Below are 20493 nucleotides of genomic sequence, written 5' to 3' on the forward strand. Positions count from 1 at the left end.
CTAGTAGCAGAGTAAAGGGCCAGTAGAAAGGCCGACGGCTGCTGCCAACCATTATCTGACAGGGGATTAATATATACAGTCTACAGGGAACTAAAAACTTAAATACCTGAAACCAAAGTCATCTAACCAATGAATGGGCAGATGAACAGACAGTTCTCAAAAGACACAGATGGCTGATGAAGATTTGAAAAATATTCAACATCCTGAGCCATCAGAAATGCACATTAAAATCACATGGCGCTTCCTTCTCACCCATAAGAATGGCATTGTCAAGAAGACATGTGGGGCTGGAGAGATGGCTCAGTGGTTAACAGCACTGGCTGCTCTTTAAAAAATAGTTGTATTTATTATTTTATGTGCACGTGTGTATTGCCTGCATGCATGTAAGTGTACCTGTGTCACGCAATGACTGTGGAGGTCAGAAGAGGGCACTGATTTCTCCTGGAACTTAAGTTACAGATGTTAGCTGCCATGTGGGTGCTGGAATCAAACCTGGGTCTACTGCCAGGGCAGCTAGCGCTCTTAACCACTGAGCCATCTCTCTAGCCCCTTAATTTCTTTCTTTTCTTTATTCTTTTTTGGTCTTTTGAGACAGGGTGCCCCTGTAATGCAATCCTAGCCCTCCTAGTACTTTCACTATGTAGATGATGCTGGCTTTGATCTCATGATCTCACAGAGATCCAACTGCCTCTGTCTCCCAAATGCTGGGATTAAAGGTGTGTGCCACCATGCCCAACTAAGAGCACTGACGCTCTCAGAGGACCTAGGTTCTGTTCCCAGCACCCACAAGGCAGTTTGCAACCACATGAAATTCTAGCTCCAGGGGATCTGAGGCTCCCTTCGGGCCTCTGTGGGTTCCTACATGCACATGGTGCACATAAACTCATGCAGGCAAACACGCTTATACAGAAATAAAATAAATACATTTTAAAAAATAAAATGAGACAGAACGGTGGCAGAGGAGTGGGAGAGGAACCTTATATATGCTGCTGGGTAAACTAGCGTAGCTGCTGTGGAAATTGGTATGGCGGTTCCTCAAAAAAACCCTAAAGTAGAACTGCTAAAACATCCAGCCACACCGCCTCTCGACTCTTACCTGAGGACTGTCAGCACACCACAGTGGTCCATGCTCACTGTTGCAGTCTTCACAACAGCTGTAACACAGAACCAGTCTAGATGTCCATCAACAGATGAACGGATAAAGAAAACGTGGTCTATGAACACAATGGGAGTTATTTAGCCATAAAGAATGAAATGATGTAACTGGCAGGAAAACAGATGTAACTGAGATTATGTCACACAAAACAAGCCAGGCCCAGAAAGACACACGCATTTGCTCTCCATGTGAGAAAATGAGGTGGAAACGCGTGTGTCATAATGAAACTCATTATTTTGCATTTAACTAACTGAAAAAACAACTTACTATTCCCAAAGAATAGTAAGAAAGGATGCCAAATCCTGCTCCAGCTACGACTGCCCCTACCACTGGGGCTTGAGCCATCCCGGTGTGCGCTCTTGTCATGTGAGAGGCTGACGTGGCCAATGTGGACAGGAACAGAAGGGTCAGTCTCAGGGGGATAGAGCTCTGGTGGGCGCATGTGAGCTCACTCGGGTGCTGTAAGCAGAGCACAGAGCACACCTGTCCTGGTGAGGTTTGCGAACACTCGCTCAGCTACTTTTAAGATGTGTGTGAATGTGTCTGTGTGGGTATGTGTGCGTGTAGGTATGTGTCTGTGTGCGGGTATGTGTCTGTGTGGGTATGTGTCTGTGTGTGGGTGTTTTTGTGTGGGTATGTGTCTGTGTGGGTATGTGTCTGTGTGTGGGTATGTGTGTGTGTGAATGTATCTGTGTGTGTGAATGTGTCCATGTGTGTGAATGTCTGTGTGTGGGTATGTGTCTGTGTGTGGGTGTCTGTGTGTATGTATATGAATGTGTCTGTGTGTGGGTGTGTGTGTGCAGGTGCTTGAGGAGGCCAGAAGAGGGTGTTGGATGCCCTAGAACTAGAGTTACAGGTAGGTTGTAGGATAGCAAGTGGGTGCCAGGAACTCAACTCAGGGCCTCTGGAAGAGCAGCACGTGCTCTTAACTGCTGAACCATCTCTTCAGCCCTGCCTGGAGCAGCACAGAACCCTGGGTGTACGTCTAGTATGGGAGCCATGGCCATGGGACCCTTCTGCCTCCTGGGAAGGGGCCACACTTGGATTTAACAATATAATACCTTCAGGAAACTAAAAAGATACACAAAGGGGCAAAATCCACTCCCACCTTCCCAAATAAAAGACCATCAAAAGTGAAATCAGAACGTTTAATATGACACAATTAAATATATCTGTATCTCACACCCAAGATTTCTTTTAAACATAAGCTCGAAATTACACGTAGGTATATGCTTTCTATATTCAGGTAAATTCATTTCTATTAATTGTTGTTTAAATTCTAGATAGGGAGAAAGGACTTTGGAGGAGAGATGTCGGAGATGTTAAGCAGATAAGAAACAGAGACACAGAGACTGAGGCGGCTCTTCCTGGTCGGCAGCCCCTTTCCTTACCAAATTCAACGCTAAGTGTCGGGGCTTAAGGGTGAAGAGGATATGGCAGAGATGCCTTTTCCTGCTCCATCCTACAAACGAACCAGAGCTTACAGCGCTATCTTTGACCTTCCTGGATGCTTTTGCCCTACTTAATGGAGAGTTTTCCCATGTCTGGGGGAGGTGGTAAGTATAATGCTCAAATGTTTCGAACAATGGTATCATCTGGTGAGCACGTTTCACTAAGTGGTCTGGGCGGGGACAGAAGGCATCAGGTCTCGCTCTCTTCCCGGTGTTGAGAGGGGCAGAGCAAAGTCTTTGGGGTTCCCCAGCTTTCATTCCAGAAGCAGGAACATCTAGGGCTTTTCTGGGACCTGCAGTGTTGGGGTGTTCCCCTGAGGGACCACTGATACTGGGCGGGGAGTGTTCCTGGGGACTCTGAGGGCTTGTTAAGTACCATACTCCTCTGGTTTTGTTACTTCAAGCTTATAACAGCACCTGTTCTTGCAATGCAGAAACCAGTATCAACATTAAAAATGTGCCTCAGGGCTGGGCTCATCTATAACTTCGCAAGGATGAGGTCATCACCTGGAATCCCGGCCTCTGGAACAGATGCAGCCCCAAGGGATAATGTCTGTCCCTGAGAAACCCATCTTTCTCTCTGGAATCCACGACAGAGTCCCCATAATACTGTTCTTGTCATCTGTCCCAGAGCTGCAGGCCACTGACCTCTTGCCCCAGGGGTTTCTCCTGATTACAGATTGCCTTACAGGCAAATGTCAAGTGTGACTCCTATAACCTGGTGGCCCCAGTAGGCACCTTCCTGGCTTGTCCTGGCCCATCCGGTTTTCCTAACCTACCCTCCAGCAAGTTACAGATGCAAGCCCTTGCACAGAGGCCGTGGCAAGGCTCTAATTACTGCAACAAGGGGAATGTGTGCTTTAGGGAAAGGAAGTTTTTCCAAGAACATGAAATAGATGAGCTGGCTCTTCCCCCGCCTCCTGAGTGCTTCAACATAGCTGCTATTTGGTTAAACGAAAGTACACGTAACTAGCCACCTGTATTGATTATGGAGCCTGAAGGACCCTGTTACTATGGAGAAGATGCAGGACTGATGTTCTGGCACTGTCCTGGTAGCATGAACTGAGGTCCTGCCAGCCCCAGCTCCAGCGCTTACTGGGGAAGGGCCTTCAGGATGGCGTTCACCTCCTCAGCCACGGCCGTCAGCGCAAACTCAAACTGCTCCTGCAGAGAGGACAAGAAGCCAGAGCAGACAGTGAGTGAGAGAAGTTCCCTTCTCATTCCTGGAAGACACTGTGTAGGAAACAGAGAGAAAGGCCACAGGTTTCCCCAGGGGAAGTGAGAACTCGTTGGCTGCTGTGATAGACCTGGATTGTGTTCCTTGGACTTGGGGAATGGAAAGCCTGGTTCTCACTGCTGGGAGGCACTGCCACAGTCACAATGGGGACAGGAGACACCAGGTGAGGCTCCATACGCCCTGTCTCTGCAATTCCTCACCATGGTCAACTGCCTCAATGGGTGGAGTGAGGGATGTGTGCAGATGTCAGCTGGGCATATTCCTTGAGTCACAGGCATCTGTATCATGCCCCCTTCCCAAGGCTCAGGAACCATCTCGGGAGAGGGAGTGGGGAGATTAAAAGTCAGAAGCCAAGGAAGACTAGAACAAAACCACGCCTGGACATGACAGGACCGTTGCATGAACTCACAGCAGCTGTGGTTGCCTACATATGACCTGCACAGGATCAAGCCGGTCAGCACTCCAGCATGGAGCGGGGAGGGGTTCATGATCCTCCACCCCTAAGTGAGGCGCTATGGACAGGTGATGGTTTCTGGGGGAAGGAGAGTCAGTTTTCTTTAAGGTTGTGACTCCTGGTAGATTGATCATGCTCCAGTGGATGGCCCCACACCCATGAGTTACAAATTGGACCCAGTGGGTTATTACAGAAAAGTGATGAAGTTGAGGTGGGGGGGTCTGGGAGGAACTGACAGTCCTTCACTCACTCCCCCTGTCTGGCCAACAGGCAGACACACGAACATTTTGGATGAGGACTATTTGCTCTTCTAAGGATGACAGCTAGACAGAGAGTCAGCCTTTTTCCTTTCAAGGGCAGACGGTGGCTGGCCATCTTCCTGCTCCCCAGCCTCTGCATGTGTACCTTCAGACACTGAGTGCAGGTGCTGGCTGATCCCCCTGGGGAAGTCACAGACACCATGAACCGTGCATGCTGTTCCCTAGCTGACAGTCACCAGTCACATGGTGAGAACAGCTCTGTCCACATTTACTCTCACTGAGGTGCTGGCACTAGCATGGCACCAGCCTCTACCCTACCACGGCATGTGGACCCTCAGTGGCCACATCTGGCACCAGCCCCTGCTCCATCACAGTGTCACCACATGCAGATCCACTGGATTGTGGCCTTTTGGTTTTTTTTTTTTTTGAGATAGTGTCTCACTTTGCAGCCCAGCTGATCCAACTCACTCTGTAGATGGGGCTGCCTTTGGACTCTAGATCTTCCTGACTTTTGCCTTCTGAATGCTGGGATCACTGGTGTGCATTCACTACCCATGGCTATGGCCACATTTGGAGTAGCATCCCCTGACTCCAGGAATTGGGACAGGACCCAGAAAGGAAGTACATTTGTGGCAGAAACTTATCTTCAGGAAAACAATAACCAAAAAATCAGTGGGAGCTGCGGCTGGGGAATAAAACACACTTGAGTTGTCAGAGCAGGAAGGGTCACAGGCTCCTGGTGCTGGCTGGGCAACAGAAAGAACAGCCAGTTGTTCTGAGCAAGGAGGTAGTTTTTACAATAGCTCAGATTCTGTTTGCAGGAAGCAGATCTATAGTCTTTCCAGTTTAGCTGTACCCCTGGGGGAAGCTAGGGGTATCTGGTTACCACCCCATGTCTTCTCTGGGCAGGGAGAGAATGGAGTGCCCCTTGTCAGGTTGGCCTGTGATGTGGAGGGACATCCGTGTGGGCCAGGTGAGCTGGTCAGACAGGAGGGCCTGGCACCACGGAGCAGCCACATCATTGGATGCTATGTGCTGCAGGGGCTGAGGCCAGGCTGGCTGTGGTGGCCTGGAGGCAACAGGGCTGGGTGTGGCTGCTCAGTTGGACTGTGCCTGCATCTGAATCCTTCTTGAGCTGTTGCTATGACAACCATCATTCCTTATAGTAAGCAGAACCTCAGTGAACTCCTGTGATCCCAGCACCTACAACCCAGGGGTACCTGCACCCCCTTGTGGGCTGCCCCCTCAGCAGGCTCTTAAAAGGGAGCTGATAAGACCCAGTGTCTTTCTGTCTTGTTACCTCTCTTCAAAATAGTGGACAGTTCCTAATAACCAAAAACCAACCCCCAGTAAGTATCACTGTGGGAAGGAAAGTGTTAAAGCCCTTGGTTACCATGGCAACTCTCCCAGGTCCCAGGGAGGGGAGGATGTGTCCACCACTGGCATAGCTGAGGCAGACCAGCATGAACCCCGCCTGGATGTGCTGTTTGCAGCTCATCTCACACCTCGCTGCCCCCCTTCAAGGCCGGCTCCTTCTGTGTCTTCCTGGAACAGGAGTGGTGACCTTGGGTGTGATTCATGGGCATGAAGGGGCTCTTGTCTTAACCCTTGTACTGTCTGACTCCATCCTTAGAGGTGGGCAAGCCTGTGTGTCTCAGTGTTTCTCCTCCAGCCACACTGTTTGGGAAGACGTTTGTTAGTCGTTTGCTGTGTATGTGGCCTGGCCTAGTTCTGGGGGGAAAAGTGGTCATCCTACAGTTTGTTCTAACAGAGATGGAATGTGCTATTGGGGTCCTCTAACCCATCCAGGCCCTCGGTCTGCATGCCCACAGGTCAATGAGATTTATCTGTGCTCAGATCCAAATGATGGGTTCTGAGCCTGCTCACCAGAACTGACTACTGGTGGCCTGTTCTCCAAGAGCATTCAGACAGCACAGCACTGTTCTGTGCAAGCAAGTTTGCTGTTCTGTGAAACTAAACTTCAGAGGGAAGTTTAGTGTCACATGGTGTCCCTGGGCAAAAATATAGAAAATGGGAGGTGACTTTTAAATACCCATTCCAAGGGAGGGGACAAATTCCCACCACCATCCTCCAGAGAGCAGGCCCCATGGGTGGACCAGGTCCCTGGAGCCTTCTGTCACCTTGGATCTGGCTGTTGGGTTGGAGTGTATGGGTTTTATTGTGCCCTGTAAACACTGTGTAGAAGTGAATACACACCACTTAGTAACAACCGGTCTGGCACCTCCATCCTCTCTAACACACAGCACTGAGCTTTGTGCTGGTTCCGGGACCAGGGGCTTGCTTTGGATCTCTGCAACTGGAAGCAGTGAAGGTCGGCTCGGGCAACAGGGTACTGGCACGTGAAAGCCACATGGCTTTCTCCCTGTGATGTGTCAGGTAGCTCCTCTATTTCTGGCTATCCTTTCCCAAGTGGTAAGTGAAGATCCTCAATAAAGCCAACTGATATTTGGGCTCTCTGACATGTCTAGTGGAGAAGAGGTCTGTGGAGTTCACAGAGGTATAGACATTAGAGACTGATTTGAATTCCCTGAAGCAGAATCTGGCTCCAGACAGAGGTAGGACTCTTCTTTCCTGGGCAAAGTGTCTGCAACCTCTCAGCATCACCAGCCTTTGCCCTGCTCTGAGCCACCTGCTACTGGGTAACTCTTAGTCTGCAAAGCCCGGGGAAGCAGGTCAACTGCAGGGATGTGCCCACACTCACAGCTGGGTAGTCCTCCCCTCCAAGGTCACTTGTCATTGAACAACCACTATTCTGAGACCCTCCCATCTTGACGGATGTGATGAGCACGCAGCACAGTGACAGACATGTGCATGGTCTCACGACACTGAAAGGGTGTGGGTGTGGCTTGCTCAGTCTGGTGATCTGATGCTAACTCCTGGTTTTGATCTCTGCCCAGCAGAGGAAGCTGAGTAAGGGTGTCTGGGAGTTATCTGTATTACTTCTGTAATTAAAAAGAAAGTTTTCTAAAGACACAGTCTTATATATAGCCCTGGCTATCCTGAAACTCTCTGTGTAGATCAGGTTGACCTCAAACTCACAGAGATCCACCTGTCTCTTTCTCTCCAGTGTGGGGATTGAAGGCATGCCCAACATGCCTGGACTTCTGTAATTTCTTCTAAAAGTCTAAAATACATTTAAAATTTCAGATGAAAACCTAGCAAAATAGGGACTGGAGAGATGGCTCAGCAGTTAAGAGCCCTGGCCACCCTTCCCAGTACCCAAACAGTGGCTAATAGCCACCCTAACTCCAGTCCCAGGGGACTCCAATGCCCTCTTCTGACCTCCGAGGCACTGAACAACACAGGCACTTAGATGCATGCAGGCAATACAGCAATACACATAAAATAAAAGTAAAAAATAAAATATTTTTTAAAAACCCAAGAAAATATAAAATATGCTGTAACTTATAAAGAGATCACACGGGGCAAAATAGAACCAGGGAGTGGAGAGGCCATCCAATGGAGCCAGCATCCAGGGAGGAAGGGATTGTACCTAGGAAGGGCCCTGTAGCCGAGATTTCTACTGGGAAGGTCAGGCAATTGCAGGATTCCTGATTCTTTTTTTAAAAAATATTTTATTATTTTTACCTTATATGTACGAGTGTATTACCTGCATGTATGTGAGTGCACCCATGTCATGCAATGCTACGGACATCAGAAGTGGGCATCAGATTCCCGTGGAACTGGAGTTAAGGACTGTTTGTAGCCGCCATGTGGGTGCTGGGAATTGAACCTGGGTCCTCTGCAAGAGCAGTCAGTGCTCATTCTCCAGCCCCAGGATTCCTGATTCTTTAAGGGCATTTCTTCTGGCTCTGCTTAAAACAGATTTGTGACGCTCTAAGAGGGAGAGTTAGGTTGATCTTGCCTCAGTGCTCCCATTAACGTTCCCAATGAAAGCTGGGTGGATGGCTCTGAGACGTACTTTAAGAAATTATCTTTCAGGGGCTGGAGAGACAGCTCAGTGGTTAAGAGCACTGGCTGCTTTCACAGAGGACCCAGGTTTGATTCCTAGCACTCACATGGTAGTTAACAACCATCTGTAACTCCGGTTCCAGGGGACCCGCTGCCCTATTCTGACCTCCATGGGCATTGTATGACACGAGTGTACTTACATACATGCAGGCAATACACTCACACACATAAAATAAAAATAATAAAATCTTAAAAAAAAAATCTAGTCCAAACCTGCTCAGTCCAACCCCATGGGGCTCAGCACATCTGCTGCAGGGGACCAGGGTGTTCAAATCTTCATCATGTCTGGGCAGAAAGTGGAGGCTTAACAATTAGCCATGCTTTATGAGGGATTAAGTTGACCTGGACCACTAGCCAGGGGCCCCCAAGTTTTAGCACCAGCGATTGAGGCCTGGCCCAGGGTATGCTGGGCAGCCTGATCTCGAAGAGGTACCCCTATGCAGGAAGAATTTTCTGTCTCCGTTGCTGGGGACGTAGCCCAGGGTAACCTTGCCTAAGCAAGTGCTCAGCGATGGAGCCCTGAGTCCCCCAACCTGAATAAGAGGTTTCATAACTAGAGAGCCTTTTGAATTACAGAAGTAATTTCCTAAGAGGATTTTCCCTAACATCACCACAATTTTTGTGTAGACATCAGTGGCCTCCGGTGTCAGAATACACCAAGAATGAGAATCTGTGTTCTGTGATATAAACCCACCTGTGAGAGAGAAAGTATGGGTTCTGCTGTTAGATACAGATGTTTCTGGAATGCCAAGGGAAATAGGAGGTCACATCAACCTCATACTCTGACCTGTGAACCCGAGGCTAGCACAAAGCTTTTGTTTTCATCCCTGCTGTGATAAATACAAGCTATTTTTTCGGGGGCTCAAGAACCCCATATACCCAGCCAGCCTGGTGGCCTGTGATCCCATGACCGCAGCACAGCACAGTGGTGACTGTGGATGCTGGAGATGAAGGCAGAGAGGGTGTTTGGGGATGCTCTTCTGAAAGGTTTCTGGGGGTTGTCACTTCTATAAAGATCCAATGTTTAAGCTGGGTGTGGTGGTGCACACCTTTAATTTCAGCACTTGGGAGGCAGAGGCAGGCAGATTTCTGTGGGTTTGAGGCCAGTGTGGTCTATATAGGAAGTTCCAGGGCTATATAGTGAGGTCCTGTCTCAAAAAAACAAACAGACAAAAACAAAAAGCAATGTCAGAGGTTGTCTGGCCTGTGAGAGGCCATGAATTCTATCTTAGCTCACATGGACATGGACATGCATGCCTGAGAGTTGACTACCAACCTCCAGGTATAGCCCCTGTGCCTTTGCCTACTGGGGACTGGTGACCACAAACCTTCTAAGTATATCCCCTGTGCCTCTGCCCACAGGGGACTGATGTGGATGATGACAGGCCAGAGCGGAGCCATTGTGAGTGGCTTGTGTAAGTCAGTCCTCATCCCCTTCCCTGCTTTCATGAAAACCATGCGGAGAGGCACCTTAATACATTTTAAGTCCCTGAGGATTGATTGACAGTACCTTTGTCTGGACCATGCCTGGTCTCTGGTCCCTTAAGTGCTCCAGGGTCGCTGCGATATCAATCTCTTTAGCACCTGCAACAAATCACAAATTGGGCTGAGCTCAGTGCACAAGATAATCCGCGCTGCATCTGCCAATCTCCTGCTATCGGGCTCCCTTTGGGCAAAGAGGCCAATTGAAAATTATTACGCTCATCCCTCAGCAGCTTGGCAGGCAGCTGCAGTTGCAGTGCTCATACGGAGAAATGAGGACAGGGCAGCTTTCATTAGCATTAATTCAAGAAAGCTGGGCTGAAAAATTGTTATAAGATGCCTGCATAGATTGTCCCCAGCAGCCAGCGACTGCCATTAGGAAGCAGGGCTTTATTGGGTTTTTTTGGTGGCACCTTAAAGGATACGCTAAATCAGAGTTAGGAGCACACGCGCTTCAATCTTGATTGCCTAGGATTTCTTTTTATTTAAAATATGAAAGGTTAGACTGATCTTTTACGACAACACTGACTTTTAAATGTACAGTTCCTTGCCTTTTAAAACTGAGAGGCTTAGATCTGAAGAAAAGACAAAAACACTCCTCTGCCGCATTCCTGGACAGTGGCTCCACCGAGCACTCCCTGCTCTGTGAACGGCACCCATCTAGGTGATGCTGGCTTCACGCAAACATGCTTTGAGTTGTGAAACCTCAACCTTATGGATTTAACACACGTTCTTGTCTTCCTACATTGCTAGGTCCTTTAGTGCCATCTTCTTTAATTATGGGCCAGGACTCCACCCAGAGTCACATAACTGACAAAAGGGAGTCGGGAAAAATATGGTAACAGTGAAAGATTTCTGAATGTGCAACATCCAAAGCTTAATTCAAAACCAAATACGTAACAGATCTGAGATGGTTCTGGCAGCACCTACCTGTGTTGTACATGTGAGTTCACCGCGGCCTTCATTCTGAATACTCAACATACATACCCTACCTATACTGGCCCTGCCATTGCATCATGCCATTCGGCAACAGCAGACATGTCTTGAAATGCCTCGGCTCAGATTCTAGACTATTGTGTTATGAATTGCGGCAAGTTTTCTCTGCAAACTTTTTTGCTCTTACAGATCATAGTGTATTAATTACAGAAAGCAAAGATTTTTAAAAAATATTTTTATTTTATGTGCATGAGTGTATTGCCTGCAGGTATGTAAATGCACCCATGTCCTGCAATGCCCGTGGAGGTCAGAAGAGGGCATCAGATTCCCCCTAGAACTGGAGTTACAGATGGTTGTTAGCCACCATGTGGGTGCTGGGAACTGAACCCGGGTCCTCTGCAAGAGCCGTCAGTGCTCTTAACTGCTGAGCATCTCTCCAGCCCCAAGAAAGCAAAGATTGTTTAATATTCTCCTACTGTTGTTCCTTGGCATATGCATAACAAATCAATATATATTTGGCTTGCATTGTGTTAGAATGTTAAAGAACTGCTGTTTGATTGATGAGTTTCACTAAAAATTGTTAGAGGAATTGTGGCTGAGGATTAGGACAGAATTTCCAACAATTCCTGAAGTTATCCTAGACATGTTCTGCTATTTACTATTATGCGTTTGTGAGAATTGATGTTGTACCACTGACAATGGTAAACTCAAAACACTGATTAACTCTAGTAAACAGTGAAGAGGTTTTTTGTCCTGCTGTATCAAATATTCAGCCAAGACTCATGTTTTAAAAATAACCATGTCCACCTCATAAGTACACAAATTTTCTTTAGTCTTTAACAAATGATGATTATACATATACCAAAGAATAATTTTAAAATAAATTTATGATTTATTATCAGCAAATGTTTGATTTGTATACTATTTTCTGTGCCTAGGGTTGTGTAAAAATTCCTCAGGCATAAAGGGGTTTAAGACGCCTGTTGTAGGTGCTAGCTGCTGAGTCGGACAGAATCCCACCTCAGTTTATTGCAGTTTAATGGAAAAGGTGAACCATCCACAGGTAGGAGTAACACAGATGGCTGTGGGAGTCAGGAGCAGGGACAGCCCCAAAGTGGTCAGGCATCATCAGCAAGTCCCATACAGAGCTGGATCCCATGTGATCACACTGTTAACAGAGCATGGTAATGTGGGAACAGTGCCTGGCTGTGCCCACCCTCTGCTCCCATGGACGAGGCAGTGGAGACTCATCAAGACCCAGCAGCAAGTCCAAGGTCACAGAGAGTGGCCAGGCTGGTCATATTCTGAAACCTGTACCCTGCTGAACACAGCAGGGAAAGCCACAGAAGGCTTTGGAGAATCAGGACTGGGAGGGTATGCAGTCTTCTCTGCCACAAGCTATCAGTGCGCCATGTCCCTCAACCACCTAATCAGAAGTGAGACTTGGAAATGTCTGAGGCCATTTTACTCTTCCATCCCGTGCTTCTGTGGCTGCTCTGGGCACCCAACCTGCCAGTGGCTCTCCTGAGCGTGGCGGCCCTTGACCTGGGCTGTCACAGGAAGATCCTCTGATGTGGCTTTTGGGACCAGAGAAGGCAGGATAATGAGGGCATGCAGGTCACCTTGAGAGCAAAAGGGCCTGAACTAAGAGCCACTGGCCACTGGAGAAAATGTGGTGATGGAGACAGCAGGGAGGAGGTGTGTTCCCACCATTGCTGCATTCACAAAGAGGAATAGGAAATCTACCAACAGAGGCTGCTTCGAGCAGGGGCAGTGGTCTGACTGGAGCAGGGCCAGCAGAGTCCCACAAGAGGCAGGGCAAGAGGACTGGAGGTCAGAGGAGGACACACTGGCTGAGAGGGCAGGGGCTGAGCTCTTTGTCTTGTCCCCAGATCCAAAGCTATGCAAACCTGTGACCACTGGGTAGTCCTGGAAGGCAGGCCAAGTCCTGCATCTCCTAGGGTGCCACAAGTGCCAGAATCACCCTCAGAGCTTGGCTGCTGGCCTGTCCGGTGTCCACTGTACCAGGCCTAAGAACATCAGAAATGGATTGCCTACTTTTAAACTGAAATCCCTACCACCAGGATAAGGAATTCCCATCGGCCCCAGAGCTGGCCAAGGATTCATTTGGGAAGAAGGGTGAGGGAGGCCATGGCTTTGCCTGATTGCTGTTCAAGAGTTAAAAGATTTCAAAAGCCAACATGTTAAAGGATCTCCATCAATGAAAGGCCTAAAGCAAGAGGAGCCGGTCAAATGGGCAGCACCGGACCCAGGAGCTCGCTCTTCTGCCCCCTGCAGCATGTAGCTGGTGTTTTCATGGCAGAACAGTGGTAACTGCGAGATGGAAGTAGATTCTGGAACAAGCTCTAGAGATATGGGAGCCCTGCCTGCAGAGGGAGCCACAGAAGGCTTGCTGTTCCCTGGCCTGATGTCCAGAGATGCCCAGCTGTCATCATAGAGACGGTGGCTAGACCTGCAAGTTGGGGGCTGTGGCTTCTACACGCCATGTTGTGCTGTTATTTCAAGTGTGAAAACATCACCATTGTGGGTGGAATATGCTTCATGTCACGGCAACAGGCTGGGGACACATCTCCAACCAGAGACGGAAAAGTTGGCTTCATAGCTACTCAACACCCAAGTGCTGCTTGAGGCTCCAAGGAAATCAATGAGAACAAGTAGCAAGATGCTTCCATGATCGGGTGCAAGCACAACTTTATAACTGAACATTGTAGCCTCCCAAAGCTATGAGGAGTATCTCGTGTGTAATGGCAGCAGCATCCCGCCAGCTCTCTCTCCCCTGCCCTCTAGCTGAAGAAGGACAGCATTCTGCAAGATGGCTGACAGCATTAATAACTGTACATTGTCTGGGATAGTGCCTGGTCCACACGTCATGAGCAGCTCCTGTCTTCTGAAGAGCACTGTTACTGGTGCAGGACAGAGCTCACGATGGACCATGCAGTCAGGAGGAGGCTGGTGTGGAAACTCACAATGAAGAGTTGGCCTGGCCACGTTCCATTTGTCTTGGGGCCTAGGGTCACTGTGCAGAGTACAGGTCAGGTAGGTCTTGAGCTGCATTCAGAGATAGAACTAGTTCTGGTGAACAAAATTTCATTAGGACTGGTCTTGAGCATTAAAAATATGTCCATTGGCTTTTGAGGAACTTTTCTAAAACAAAGAAAAACCACTGAGCCACAATCAGATGTTGTGCTGTGTTAGGTCATATGGAAGGAGCATGGACTCCAATCTGAGGCAGCTGACTATGTCTGATGCTCCTGTTCTGGGGGAGGGTGTGGGGCTGTGGACCAGCTCCCCCACCCCCACCCCCCGAGACTGTAACTTACAGGACCCAGATGCAGGCTATTTCAGATTCCACAATGTGTGGAACGTGTCTGGTGAATTGTCCCCTCCTTGGCTCCAGGCAAAGGGTGCTGGCTCCAGTGCCACACTACCATTTGGCTTGTGGCCCACGAGCCTCAAGGTTGGGAGAATCAAGTTCAGCATGAATAGTTAGATTTGACAGGAAATCTCAGTCTTTCATCGGTGTAATGTTGAAGGATTCACTGAGACATGGATTTAAAAAATGCCTCTATGGGCTGGAAAGATGGCTTAGAGGTTAAGAACACTGGTTGTTCTTGCAGAAGCCCCAGGTTCGAATCCTAGCACCCACATGGCAGCTAACAACTATCCATAACACCAGTTCCAGGGCATCCGACAGCCTCTTCTGTCCTCTGTGGGCACTGCACGACATGGGTGCACTTACCTACATGCAGGCAATACACTCATACACATAAAATAAAAATAATAAATAAAAATATTTAAAAAAATGCCTCTATTTTGGGTTGCTTGGGATACCTTTAACTTCTGAAATTAGCCTTTAAATTTTTATTTATTTTTATTTTATGTGTATGAGAGTAAGTTGCCTGAATGTATGTAAGTGTGCCACTTGTATGCAATGCCCTGGAGGCCAGAAGAGGATGTCAGATCCCTTGGCACTGGAGTTATGGATGGTTGTTAGCCACCATGTGGGTTCTGGGAACTGATTCTGGGTCCACTGCAAGAGCAGCCAGTGTTCTTAACCACTGAGCAGTTTCTCTAACCCCTAAAACTGGCCTTAAACAAATGCAACAACTCCTCCCTGCAGCCATAGTCCTGAAGGGCTGTGTTGTGTGATAACAACACAGATGGAGGTCTTCAACACCTGACCCTGCTCCAGGAGCGTCCTCCTTCCAGAACTTTGGCTAGAACATAGGGAGCTCCAAGAACCAGGTGTCACCAGGGTGAAGAGGCTGTCCTTTGTGGGCAGTTACCCATAGAGGCAGTCACTACTGCTGGTGTGATCCTTGGTCAAATGCTTTGACTGAAATCTCATTACTCTGGGATGCTGTTTTGGACTACAAGATCCAAGGGAAAGTGGGGAGAGAGGATGGGGAGACTAATCAGGTCAACCCCTAGACACTGTATTTAAAATATCAAAAGACGTCCTCTGAGAGGATGTCTCAGAATTCTTCTTAGCTTGAAGCTAAGAAAGAATAGTGCAGGAGATTAAATTAACATTGGAAAAGTGCAGAGCACTAAAATTAGTAAGTAATGGATTTATTAAGTGAGCACAATTGTCTGATGTGGATGGCTGATGCTTTCTTGCACGCCAAAATTAAGAGTAATTAGTTATTTGAAGTGTGTAGAGACATGCATTAGTAGGGCTCTGCATAATCAATCCTTTGTAAGGGGTGGGAGAGTGCTGGAAGGGGCTCAGAGCAGGCGGAGCCTCCTGTCCATGGCTTCCTGAGTACGAGTAGGATGCCGCTGTGACAGGTACTTCTGTATACAGATGGAGCTGCTGGGTGGGAAAGTGGGTGGTACAGTGATGTGCTCTGGGCCTCACACACGCATACAAGGCCTCGTTGAACATAAAAGAATTTGTTTAAAGCCCCACCACTAGGAAACTCACTCAAGTACATTTACAATGGAATTTTCTCCTAAGGGAAAAAGAACACTTCTGGTAACATTGGGAAAGTAGCTAATGATGCTACAGTGCTGGGGTGGGGGCCGGAAGTCCAGACGGGAGGTGTAGACTGTAGCTATACTTTCCTGGAAACAATTCGGGGATGTGTAGCAGACTTAGAGGCAGGCTGGGCTCTGGGTTCTGGGCTGAGGATTGGGTTGGGGATCTGGGCTCTGGGGCTGGACTCTGGGCTGGAGATCTGGGCTCTGGGGTTGGACTCTGGGCTCTAGGGCTGAACTCTGGGCTGGAGATCTGGGCTCTGGGGTTGGACTCTGGGCTGGGGATCTGAGCTCTGGGGATGGGCTCTCAGATGGAGATCTGGCCTCTGGAGTTGGGCTTTGGGCTGAAGTTCTGGGCTCTAGGGCTGAGTTCTGAGCTGTGGATCTGGGTGGTGGGCTGTGGTCTCTGAGCTCTGGGGTGAGCCTTTGGTTTGAGCCACAATGTGCACGTGTAGATGGGCCAGCGCTCACTTTTTGGAATTTCTTTCTACTCTGACCCCAGAAAAGCCCATAGTTCCTGCTGCTGGTGGATTAGTGAGCATGCCCAACACAGGCCCTGCGTGCTTGGCCAAACCGTTAATGGCCACTGAGGTGCCATTGAGGCATTGCCTGACAAATACCAATAGCTCTTACTTTGCTTTCTAATTCACAGAAGGGTCATTGGTTGAGAAATTTACATATGAGCTAAATACACTTTTTAAGACAATATAGATTTTTAGAGACTTTAGACAATAAACATTAAAAGAACATTAGTATTAAAGTATTAAAACTATATTTTACAATGAAAGAATCAATTTGAAGATAAAGCAAGCCGAGCAAAAATGCCCCTGGTGTGTCTTTCTGAGGTTTGTGTTGGTTCCTTCAGAATTTGGTCAGTGACTGTAAGAGTCACGTGACCCAGTTAAGGAGATCAGCCTGTCTCCTTCCAGGTGACCAGGAGTGAGGTGGCTGCTGCAGCTTATCTTGGAGAGCCTCTCCAAGCTCCTGCAGTAATCCTCAGCCTGCCCAACAGCCTGCCCCAGTGAAGTAACAAGCAAGCATGGATTTTTTTTTTTAACTTAAAAAAAACTTTGAGAATTTCATATATGCCTATAAGGTGTTTTGATCAAATCCACGCCCACTTCCTCCCCTGCAACACCTCCCATATCTCCTCATCACTTTTTTCTGACAATTTCGTGTCCTTCCTTCCTTCCTTCCCAAGTGCTGGGACTACAGGTGTGTGCCACCACGCCCAGCTCTACCTCCTATTCTTATCACACCATCCTTTGAAGAGGTTACCCAAATTGCCAATAGGTAATCGGGATGCAGACCGCTCTGGCTTCTTCTAGCAAGCGTGGACACTTTTACACACAAGGTTCTGAGCACTGCAGAGATACAAAGTTTTCTTTTTCCTTGACACTAAAAAGACGGCATGTATCAAGTGTCTAGACAGACCTTCACTTTGGCAAGGTAAAAAATTTCAATCCAACCCTCCTAAGGAACCGAGACAGTAATCTTTTCTAAGAAAATGTATTTTAAAGGAATAAAAGTGATCACTCTGATTCCAAAGGGCACTGAGTAGAGAGGGTCTACGTGCCAGAAGGCCAGCAGAGTCCCTCACTTGCCGTCTAGGAATGGGTGTTCTCTCTGGCATTGAGCTGTCAGTCTGGAAAGGCTGGATCACTCCTCGGTGAGCTGTGGGCACATGGCTCAGTCAGAACCCTTTACACCCAGCAGCATAGAACTGGGCTCAAAGTGATCAGAGACAGGGATGCTGTGGGCAACTCTGTTAGAATGTGTCTGCCTTCCTTGCAGCTGGACCTCCATGCTACCTGTTGGAACCAACTACATATGACATACATGTCTTTGTGCCCACCTGCATGGCTACTCAACCCCATATTGCATATCCACCACTACATGCATGCACCTATGCATGCTTGTGTGCCTATGTGCAGTCACCCCCTGCCCTCATATTGCATATTCTCCCCGTGCATGCATGGCAACATGTATGATCACCTTATACCCCAACATTGCATATTCACCCTCCGTGCATGTGAGTTCATGCACACAGCCACCCCACACCCCCACACTCCCACTGTCCTGGCCTCTGTGTCAGGCAGTTTTCACCCCATGTATTTTTTGGATCATCCTAACTAAAGACTTATAAAAACTATAGGCAGAAAGGCTTTTTTGGCTGACCTAGGTAATTTATAATCTCCATTTTGTAACATTTTTGAGGTGTGAAGGAGTCAAATCTGTGAGGCAGAGCCACTTTGAAGACGGGCTGTGGGCAGCTGCCCTTTCTTTGCCTGCTAGTAGCAGAGGCATTGCTCTTTTCCTGGAACCTGTCCTATCTGTCCAAACCAGGCCCATATCTATATGGAGCTAGCCTGGGCACTGCCTTCCCTTTAGACTAGCTCCGATGCCATGTTGGCTATCCCTCCTGCAGACTCCGTGGTGAGTTGGACCTGCTTCCATCCCAGCTCCTGCACCTTCTAGCCTTCCTGTCCCTTTTACCCCTGGTGTCCCCACGGCCATCAGTCCTATGAACATCCACATGGATGTCTCCCTTCCTGAAATCCCAGACTGTGACAATGGAACAGACTTGTTACCTGCCATTCCTTCCCTCTGTCCCTCTTCCTTGTGGTGGTTCACCACAGCCCAGGGAAGCCCCCACTGACCTGCTCCTCTGTCTCTGGAGCAGGCCAGAGGCCATACGTCTTTTCTAGAAGAGCAGATCTCTGAATCTGACTCTGGCCGGCTGGAGGCCTTTGGACAAATCACCAAACCTCTGATGACCTACTTCCTTAGCTTATGGCCAAGTGCTCACGCCCCCTCCAGGCGTGAAAGAAATGGTCTGTGGGTCTTACCTAAGCTCTGTGTCAGCTCTTGTTAGCACTTTGCACCACCTAACACCCTGCAAGCTGAGGCAGCCACTGACACAGCCAACTCCAGGGGGATGGGTCCTTCTGTTTGGCACATTGTGGTCCCAGATGCTGTGCTGGCCAGTTGTAGGCTCAGCAGGCAGGCTCACATGGTAATCTTATAAGTGTGCTCCCTCTGGACTCACTGGCATGGCACCCTGAAAATGTGTTCCCCCAAAGCGTGAATGGACTGTGATCACGAACATGTGACCATGAGTGACAGAGGGTTCCATGAGGTGATGGGGAGGGGCTATAGGGAGAGAGACCACATTCATACCCCAGACAGCATGTGAAAAGGTCCTGTGTTCCATGGTATTGAAGGAGCTAGTGCAGCCTAGAGTGAGGCAGTGTTGGTGGTTGGGGGCACCTCATATCCAAGGCAGGATCTGAGGTCTTCCTATCTAAAACACCACAGTGACCACTCTGTGGAGACAGGTATGGAGTGGGGCAGGTAGCCCAGCCCAGAGGCCACTGCAGCAGGACAGAGAAGGACAGGGAGACATGATGGCTGGGCCCAGAGAGGGGAGAGACAACGAGATGATCCTCAGTGTCACTCTCCAGGGCAGAACTGGCCTCCAGGACCCTCCACCATGATGCAGAGTTCTCTGCCCTACCCAGGAGGGCGGCAGCGCCATGGGAGTACTAGGACTATGGCCGTACCAACTGAGGAAAGGCTCTTTAAAAATTTTAAATTTTATCATTTATTTGTAGGTGTTTGTGTTGTATGTGTGTGTGTCTACAACAACTTGTGGGAGTGGATTCTATTATGTGGGTCATGGGTATCAAACTCAGCTTGATAGACCTTGGTGATGAGCCTTGACCCACTGAGCCATCTCACTGGAGTGGATTCTATTATGTGGGTCATGGGTGTGATACTGAGATTGAACGACCTTGGTGATGAGCCTTGACCCACTGAGCCATCTCACTGGAGTGGATTCTATTATGTGGGTCATGGGTATCAAACTCAGCTTGATAGACCTTGGTGATGAGCCTTGACCCACTGAGCCATCTCACTGGCTCTTCTTTTCAGTGTTAGTAGGTATATGTAGCTACTGAATTGAACAGTGCCGCTCCAGAGGGGTGCTGCCTTTAAAACACCTTACAAGCCATCAATTATTATTTAGGGAGATGTGCTGTCCCCACCTACAGGAGACAGTGTGTTGTGTTCACAGGCTTATACCCACTTGAATGGGCTGTGCTGCCCACAGCCCAGTAGGGCCTTCTTGGGTCCCAGGCTTCCAAATACTGCTGTTAAACATACTACTGTTAAAAGTTAACATCTTGGGACTGGAGAGATGGTTCAATAGTTAAGAGCACTGGCTGCTCTTGCAGAGGACCTGGGTTCAGGTCCCCAGCACTCACATGGCAGCTAACAACCTATGGAACTCCAGTTCCAGGGGATCCAGTGCCCTTCTCTGACCTTTGTGGACCCTTGCATGACACAGGTGCACTTACATATATACACTCATACACATAAAATTAAAAAAAATAAAAAATTAAAAAAGTTAGCATTTCTTATGGGAAAATGAGGACTCTTTGTGACCTTAGATTTGGTCAAAATTTTCTTGAATATGATACTAAAAGAAATGAGGAGAAAAAATGTTTAGGAAAAATATTTAA

General features: G+C 48.3%; 1 protein-coding gene across 1 annotated transcript in view; it reads right to left on the bottom strand.

The window, feature by feature from the left end:
* Positions 1-2290: 2290 nt before the first annotated feature.
* The window catches only part of Ptprn2 (protein tyrosine phosphatase receptor type N2), a gene marked incomplete at its 5' end in the record, with an annotated part of 26361 nt that continues 8158 nt past the window's right edge, over positions 2291-20493 (bottom strand). The window contains 2 exon segments of the mRNA XM_008847278.3: positions 2291-3771; positions 10062-10135. Coding sequence (XP_008845500.1) covers positions 3700-3771; positions 10062-10135 — 146 coding nt within the window.

The sequence above is a fragment of the Nannospalax galili genome, unplaced genomic scaffold (genome assembly GCF_000622305.1).
Source record: "Nannospalax galili isolate Female #2095 unplaced genomic scaffold, S.galili_v1.0 scaffold302, whole genome shotgun sequence".
Taxonomy (NCBI): Eukaryota; Metazoa; Chordata; class Mammalia; order Rodentia; family Spalacidae; genus Nannospalax; species Nannospalax galili.